Below are 9,229 nucleotides of genomic sequence, written 5' to 3' on the forward strand. Positions count from 1 at the left end.
AAAATTCCGAAAAACAACGTCGTATTTTGGGTCAAATTTTTAACGATCCCTGAAATTTCCAGAAATGAGAAACGACGGACTGTCTGCCGACGCGAAGCCGATTGAAGAAAAATTCCGAGAACAGAACGCGCACAGCGCTACAGATCGTTAGCCAAGTTCGCACACGTGAAAATCCTTTAAATTGCAAATTCAAATACGAGCGAGAGTTCCTCGAATTCGTAATGACGCGGTCTGGAAAAATGTACAAGAGTTATGAAGAGATAAAGTTTCCCAAAAACAGGTCTCCAGTTTTCGCTCATCACTCGAAAACTATCGACGTTGGAGAAATTTGAAGGAGAGATTCGTGAGGAAGAGGAAATTTCGAAAAAAATGACGACTCCCGGAACCTTGTTCCGTCGATTGTTAATACCATAGGTATATGTTAATACCTTTCGTTGAATGTCGACAATAGGGCTCCGCACGGTGAGCGCTGTGCCGCAATGCTGTCTTGAAACGCACGAGTCCCCAAGCCCCGACGCAAATCGTTTCGTCAATTCACTTCTCTTTGACAGACGGTCCATTGTTTCTCCACTCTGCGGACTTCAGGTGTCATTCTTGATTTGCCGCCGGATAAGATGCTATTTTTCCGAATTCTAGACTGGTGAGTCGGAGGTGAAGGAGGAGGTGCATTCGAAGGTCGAAATTGAGCGAACAAACTCGAGCGATTGGGAGAATATGATAAACCACATCCGGGTCGACGGATTGTTTTATTAACTTCGTAACGAGCGTAAGCTGAATTCGATCCAAATTTTCGTGGTGGTGCAACTCTGGATATGAAAATCCAGATTCTTTCAGCACAAGCACAAATGGTTCAGTTTCTTCTATGCTCGATATGTATGTACCCATTTTGGAACACAAGTAAAATTTCACTCTAATTTTTTTTACATCACGTAACTTGACGTGATATGACTCAAGTATGTAGGTACTTACATCCACCGGGTGACTGACAAAATTTTTTTTTTTTTACGAAACATTAATTTTAGGTGGTGAAATTGTGAAAAACAGAAAAACATAAAAATCATTGCCGTACATACGACAAATTTTGTAAATATATGCAGCTCTATATGTGGTGAGAAAATCAAGTAAATACTGAATAAATAAAAATGGGATATAGATATTCTAGGGATTATACATAAACGTACGTATTCAAGCCTCTTCAGTAATACATGACATAAACGTTAGTCAATTATGAAATTATGAAACTGCAAAACATTTTACGAAAATATAACTATACCTATAAAAACAAAAAATATGAATGATATAAAAAAAAAAACGTAACCAATTTTTTATGCAGTCATAATAACCAAGATGAAAGGGAAAAGTTAGAAAATTTTTTTAAAATAAACAAAAACAGTGATTATTTGAATGGTTTAGAATTATATACGAATTCTATCAACCTACGAACATACAAAAGGAATAAATAACTTCCTCGACACTATAATAGACGATACACGATGTATGATTTCAAGAAACGAAAAACTCACCCCATTCGATTTTTCTAGCGATTCTTTTATGATAGCTTTCGGTTTGAAACTCTTTTGTAATTTTGTTTTCCAAATTTTTGAGTATGACCGTTTTCAAGTTACGAATTTTTTCAAACTCAAAACAGTGCCGGAACCGATTTTTTTGAAAAAAATTCTCAGAAATACTATGACTAACGACGAACATGTTTTGCTTTTGAAAAGAAGTGGACAGATTTTTTTGTTTTTTTTTCTTCTGTCTTTTAAATTTTTTTTTTTGATTTTCCCGAACTTATTTTCAATTTTTCTTCCATATTTTTCAATTTTTTTCCAAAATAAGCCAACAATTGCTGTGTTGAAAGAAAGTGTGTTTGTAATGTTGAAAAAAAATTGAAAAAAGAATCTGTCCACTTTTGTTATAAGCAAAAAATGATTATGGTTGGCCATAGCATTTTTGAGAATTTAGAAAAAAAAAAAATCGATTATGGCGCTGTTTTGAGTTTTTCACTTATCGAAAATTCAAAACTCAAAAATAGCTGGAAAAAGAATTTGAAAAAATCGAGAATTGTTTTGATCTAAGAACTATTATAAAAAACATCGCCGGGAAGATCAAAGAGGGTGACTTTTTTCGTTTGTCGAAATGACCTGAATTCCCCGGACATACAGTATATGCTTCGTATACATAATATACTTATGTATATTTAAATGTATTGTATTTTCATTGTTCACCTATTTTTTTTTTTTTTTTTTGTTTTTTCCAGCAATGCTATTACGATATGTATTTATCCATTATTGTTGTCCATGAAAAATTAAAATTCGTCACGAGCTTCGTTGGTTCAAATTTTTATTCAGATATCAAATTTTTTCCATTTGTAATTTTTATTTCGACTACATAATTATCGCGCAACGAATTAATATATATATGTCCATGTATATGTATCAAATATTTTCTTGTTATTATATTATGTATCATAATTTATCGCCACTGAAAAATAGAGGAAAAAATAAAAGATAATAAGAAATAAAAAGTTTATTTACATAATCATGGTAGGATATGCAGTATTTGAAGAAACAAAACAAAATAAGAAAAATTATAGCGTGCATTTTTTCTCAAATAAATTATGCATAGTCGCCAAGAAATTGACATGATATAATTATAATTATACCACATTTCTTCTATTTGTGTTTCCATGATAAAACTGAATGTAATAAATTAATTCATCTAAGCTTTTTCACTAATAAAAATTAGTTAAGAACAATCAACATATGAATATATACACACATAAAGCTACATGTATCTATACACAAATTTACATACCTATAAGTACATACGTACGTACATACATACCAACATGTATTTATGTATATTGGAGTGTTCCAGAGAAAACTGATTCCTCTTGTTTTTTAGAAGGAGGTTCAAAAGTTTTATTTGCGTTAAGAAAATGCGTCTCGATCGCTCAGCTTTTAACATTAATATTTACATGCCCCTTACTGCACTTGTCTATTTTTAATAAAACGATCATAGGAAAAATATTCTTTGTTGCGTTCGAATTTCATCACTCACCAACAAATTAGTGTACAGATTTGACCGAGATATATTTTTGTAGGGAATCGATCGCTCTACACAACAGGTCTATTATCATTTTTTGACAAGTCTGCAGGTTCGTAAGTTGTTCAAGTTCAAATTTGAATTCACGCTGAACTTCATCATTTTTCGATATCTGTAGCAAAAGTATTGCGTGCTTCAAAATAGGAGTAATGATTAATTTTGAAGACTATTTAATCCTCGAAAATTCGAAAATGTCGAAAATTTTCCGTCAACAACAAACTGTCATTATCTGAAAATATCTAGTATTCCACACATCGCAATTCCAACCAGTCTCGGTGCACCGTAGCATAATAATGTATGATTCTCATAGTATATTTAGCGGTTAATAGACAGATATACTTGAATCGTATGTAATAATTCACAGTAATACGAACACATATTATCGACTAAATATACATATATTCGGTCTCAAGTCCGAAATGTAAAAAAATGGTGAAATTTCGCATTAATTCAAATTCGACCTTTAATAACTTCCGAACCTGCAGCCTTATCAAACTATGGTAGTAGACGCATTCTGTAGAGTGTTCGATTCCCTACAAACATATATCTCCCTCAAATCTGTACACTAATTTGTTAGCGAGTCGAAAGCAACCAATAATGTTAATTTTATGGAAAATAAAAAAGTGCGATGAGGGACGTAAATATTGATATTGAGAGCTAAGATTTTAACAGGAATTTTTTAAGCGCAAATGAAACTTTTGAGCCTCTTCACAGAGATGAAGAAAAGGTTTTAACATATTAATATGTATGGTTAATTCCATGCGAAATCGACCACTTTTAGACCCGACCCCTGTTAATTTTGTTGAAACTTGTTTATTTTTTTCCCACTCTACTAAAGACGTTTTTTCAAATTTTTTCAAATTTTTTCACCTGACCCAAAAAATTTCACAGAAATACCTTTTTTTATGAATAGCCATAACTTCTTCACAAATTGTCTAATCTAATTTCAACGGGGAATAAAAAAAAAAAAAAAACAAATGTGAAATGGGAATTTTTCAATTTTCTAAGAATCATCGATTATTTTGAATCTGACACTTTTAATTTTTTTTCGAAAAAAAACATCGATTCATTCGGTGAATTTTATGAGTATCAGTATGTGCCGAATTTTGCTTCTATTTTTTTCCGAAGAAAAAAAGGGTTTTTGGGTTGTCCTCAATCTTCAATCTTCTCATCGTAAAAACTTTGTTTTTTATTATTTAATTAATCTGAATAAGTCATTTGCATGGCAAAACCAAAGTTCTTGTGATAGTAAAAGTTGAAGATTGAGGAAAACTCCAAAACCCTTATTTTTTAATTGAAAAAAAAAGAACCGAAATTGTACCTACTATGTGTGACGCGGGAAAATTCGCAAAATGAACCGAAGTTCTTTTTGGGGAGTAGAAGAAAAATGATAAGTGTCCGATTTCAAAAATTCGATCATTTTTCTCACAAAAGTGCAAAATTTCATTTATTTTTACATCCGACTTTTTTTTCGTATTTGTGTTAAAAAAGTACGTTCAGAAACCAAAATTTTGAAAAAAACGTCGACCCTGATTAGTCAATTTTTCAAAAAGTTGTGGCTATTTGAATAAAAGGCATTTTTTCAACTTTTTTGAGTTGGGGGGAAAAATTGAAACAATTCTCCAAAAAGTCTTTAGTGGGGTGGGAAAAAATGAAGTTACAGCTAATTGTAAATCGAAAGGGGTCAGGTTCAAAAATGGTCGTTTTCACTGAACTGCCCCATGGTATATGATATCTACAAAATCTGTATCCGAAATATACAGACACTTCAAGCAGACGATAAATATTATTATGTCGATTGGTGTTGTTGTTTGTTTTTTACCGTTACAGGTATGGAAAAATGAGTACTTATTTATCAAATCTGTTGAGGGATAATCTTAAAACATCCACATAACCTTTTTATTATCATTCTTATCGTATCTCTTTTTGTCAATAAACAGTCTTGTAAATTTTCAACAACAGTAATATTAAAATCGATATACATATAGACGCGGACAAGAAGATGACCGATAAAAAAAGTGCGAAAACAAAATAGTCAACAATACTCATAAAACTCCAGCGCCTCCAACCAAATATGCTAACTAGAACGCATTCGGCCTCGACGAGGCGCTTTCAACTCCCACGTGAAATTTCCTGGTAATCTGTTTGTTACGGAGGCTGGACAGACAACGTTAAGTCTCAGGTAAAGTTCCTGCTTTGAGTTTGCGGCGGTTGAATTTTCAAGGTCATCTAGTCTGAGGGCCGCTCTTACTGCTAAGGGTGCGAGTTCCGGTGAACATCGCAGTTCAACTCCAACGACAAGATCGAAGCAAGGGCTGCCTCCTCCTCGTTCGTCGTCTAGATCGTCTGCGTCATCGAGATTTTCAGGGTCCTCAGGATTTTCAGGATCCTCCCAGTCACCGGTAGCTGAAGTTTTGAATTTGCTTTCGAACGCGTATTTGTTCATATTACCGTAGTAAAAAAACTGGCCACCGTATTCGCCATATCCGGAATAAGTCGATGCAGGTGGTGCCCTCGGAGAAGGAAGTGCAGGTGAACGCAGAAGTCTTTCCCTGTCGTAGTGCGATTTTTCAAAAAGATGATCGTTGACACTTCCCACCAACCGACGGAGTCGAAGATACATAAAACGTTGCTCGTCACGCCAACTATTCTCGTCGGGAGCGGTCGGAACCTCTAAACAAGTGAACCACGCACGACGCATGACGTACCTCAAACGCATACAAACGGCACTACCACCGTAACCTCCACGTTCCGAAGAAATACGAAATGCTAGAACATGGCGTCCTTCGGCTAGACAGTCCAAGACATCGACGGCCTTACAGCCCGAGACCAAGGCCGATTTGTTGACGCGCCGCTCAGAGACTTTTTCGAAATAGTTCATAAAACGTTTGCAGAGTGAGACGAAGCGACCGACTCCGAATTCTGAATTTTGACCCATTCCTCCGAGAGCTAATGGTCGAGCTCTGGCGACTCTCAGCAGACGATCCAACTCATCTAGAAGAGTTCCTGCGTAGAAACAAAGTTTCGGGGGGTTTTCACGTCGTGGGGGATGCGTGTAGCGCCACGTTACCGCACGTAGCATTCGATATTGGGCTCGAACTAATTCAAGGGCGTTGAAGGCCCTGCTACAGGCTAGTAGTTCTGACTCTGTCGTAACACGAGGCATGTTGGCCTCGACGTAACTCATCGTTTCTTCTAGGCGGACACCAGTGGTTAAAAAGGCCGCGTTTAAAACGGATGTGGAGACAATTAAGCACCTTTGAGAGACCAACCTGACCGATTGGGCGACCTCGCAAAGTGGCAGCAATCGTAGCACCATTTCGAGGACTTCCGGAGGCAGCGTGTCCAACGTTTGAGTTCTCCTTAGATTCGGTTGACGGTTGTAACTCGTGGATGACGCGACGCGTGGTCGTTTTGCCGCGCTCATATTTGCACCACTTGGCAGCGATCGTGTTCTCGACTATCTCCAATTGCCAAAACCTAGTCTAAGAATTTCTTCTTTCCAGATGTTATTATTTCTCGTTTCTCTTTCGATGAATGATGTTCGGCGGTAAGTTTATAAGTCTCTATCGCGACCGGAATATAACAGAAACCTGCAGACGTCACCGTTGGAGGTGCACCGTATCGAAGCAGAATAATTTACAACAACGCGTAATCTCTCCCATCGCGAACAATATGTTTTTCAATCCGATAAAAAATCAGTAAAAGCTGCAATGTCTGGCGCATACGACGAGAAAACAAAAACATGACTTTGACGTGAAACGAGCCACTCCGTAAGAGCTGCACCTTTCAAATGTTTCAACCTTTTACGTTTGAAAAAAGCAACGTACTTCATGCGTCCAAGGGTGAAAAAAATCCTGTGAGTGAAGACGATGAAATGAGCGAAGACAGAAATAATTATAACATTTTTCTCTTTTCCACTTCCGCTCCTAGTTTTCAACACCCAAGTCGTCCCCTCTATAGTTTTCGCCGTCCTGGTTGCAGGTCGTTCGCTGAGTAGTCTTCGCCGTCCCGGACCTCCTCTCTATGGTTTTCGACGTCCCGGACGTTCTCTCCATAGTTTTTGACATCCAGGTCACCCGCCCCATAATTTTTGACGTCTACGTTCTTCGCTTCATTGTTTTCAGCTCACTGGACCAGTCGAATTAGGTTTTTTATTAATGTGGAAGAACATAGGCTGGCCGATTTTTTCAAATTTTCTTTAGACCAGAAGAAAGCTACTCTAAAAAGTCGAATATTTTGTTCGAACGGACTCGGCCGCAAAAAATCATTAAAAAATGAAAAACCCATATTTCGCATTATAACTTTTTTTCTGTAAACTTTGCGAAAAAAGTATTCGTACAAAAGTTGTTCGTCGTGAAAAGATCTGAATTATGAGCCCAATGTCAAAATTTCATAAAAATTAGTTTACTTGTTTACAAGCAAACAAGGACAAAATTTTTTCGATTTTTCCGAATAACTTGATGAATAATCAACTTGTGGTATTGTGGTTGATGGAGCAGTAACTTCAATCCTTTTCCCAGACGATGAAACTAAATATTATCCCCGTAAATCAGGACTCATTTATTAAGACAAATAAGTCCTAATTTGTATTTACATTGTAACGTTGCATTTTTTCCGCCGTCACTTTTGTCCGGAAAATACCGTTTACGTCCCGTATCGCCCGGATAACATCCGTTGTATCGCCATCTCCAAAAAACGGTCTATGCTTAGCCATTTTTAGTCATTCCAATTTATCGCCATTTTCTCGTGATTGTTTCGTAACCCCTTCCGCCTATACTCATCGAGACCATCGAGATCATCAAGAACCTCCCGAATATCGAGAGCATCTGGACCTTTGTGACCGATTAATCGCCGAAGTACCGCCGTGATATCGAACCTGACGCTTTGATGAGAGGGAAGTGTGAAACTGTATCTGGATGCCACGTTAACGGCGTACAGGGTCAACGCCAATCTGCCGGACTCTCCCGTTATCGAACGACTCATCAGCCTGGAGCTGATCCATCGAAGAGGACTGCAAGGAAGGACGTGAATGCAAGTCCCGGTGTGGCGCATCACGATCCCGCTCCTCCGGTGCATTGTTTGCCCGCGGAAGGACCCGGAGAAGTCTTCGGAGATGGCAACAGGACCAGGAGTACTGAAGCCAGCGATAGGCCAGTCAAATGCTGACCCCCATCACGCGTCATATCGCCATCGGTTAACTCCAGGTGACACCACGCATCACCAATTGCTCCCACCAGTCATCCCGTACCGCGGCACGCGTTTCGTGCACGCCAAAAAAGATCTACCGAGAGTGAGGAACCAATAACCAATAATTGCCGAAATTATGGATCACGAGGTCAATCCCCATTATCGCACGCCGAAATCATCGCCTGATCCCCGGAACCAGCAAGGATCTCGATCTTCTTCTACGCCGACAGTCGTTGTGACCTGACGCTTATCTCAATTTTTATCCAGTCCGGTATTTAGCCGTTTTCCTTAGTTTCACTAAGTTTTCTTTTCTGTTATTTTCCTTTTTTTTGGTGCCTTTTTGCTTTTTCGTGCATTCATTTTCGAACACTGCTTATAGTTTAGCGCTATTTGTGTAGTGCATCTCGTTACCACCAGCAAGGTAAGAAACCCATATATTTTATGTGAAGCCAACGATAATTCAGCGAGGCAAAATTTATTCGGTTTATCGGCCGGAGTGTTGGATCAAGGGATCGCTCCCCGGATTTCCGTATCGTATCGCGCCGATCTGAATTATCCGAGGGCCGATTCTTTGATATTCGGAGGATTATCATCAAACTGTCGCTATTTTGCCTATCGCTATCGCCCGCTTACGCCCTATCGTATTATCCCGCTTTCACTAGGTTACCTGCAATTTTGTTCATATTTCTGTTATTACTACTTCACTGTTTTGCCACCGTTCTTGGAGACTCGCCGTAGTTGTAGCCGTGGGAATAGCACCCGTAATTTAAAGAACTATCTATTTTCGGTTGGTGCTTCAAAACCCCACGTTAATCCGCCCAACGAATCTTTACGCCCGCTGCCTGACGCAGCGTAATAATTGTCTTTTCTTGTGTTTCGCCGGGACAATTGATTCCCGATTACGAATATTTTCGCCTGTCTATTGTGACAT

The 9,229-nt window shown here is 38.2% G+C and overlaps 1 protein-coding gene across 1 annotated transcript; it reads right to left on the reverse strand.

The window, feature by feature from the left end:
- Positions 1–4,590: 4,590 nt before the first annotated feature.
- On the reverse strand, positions 4,591–7,376 carry LOC105693970. The gene has a single exon (XM_012414252.3). It carries the CDS (start codon positions 6,533–6,535, stop codon positions 5,186–5,188), a length of 1,350 nt encoding a protein of 449 aa, XP_012269675.3. The 5' UTR covers positions 6,536–7,376; the 3' UTR covers positions 4,591–5,185.
- Between the last annotated feature and the right edge of the window lie 1,853 nt (positions 7,377–9,229).

Source organism: Athalia rosae, chromosome 7, assembly GCF_917208135.1.
Source record: "Athalia rosae chromosome 7, iyAthRosa1.1, whole genome shotgun sequence".
Lineage (NCBI taxonomy): Eukaryota > Metazoa > Arthropoda > Insecta > Hymenoptera > Athaliidae > Athalia > Athalia rosae.

Coding starts and splice junctions, on each gene's coding strand:
- LOC105693970 (XM_012414252.3), bottom strand. CDS start 6,535: ATGAGCGCGGCAAAACGACCACGCGTCGCGTCATCCACGAGTTACAAC.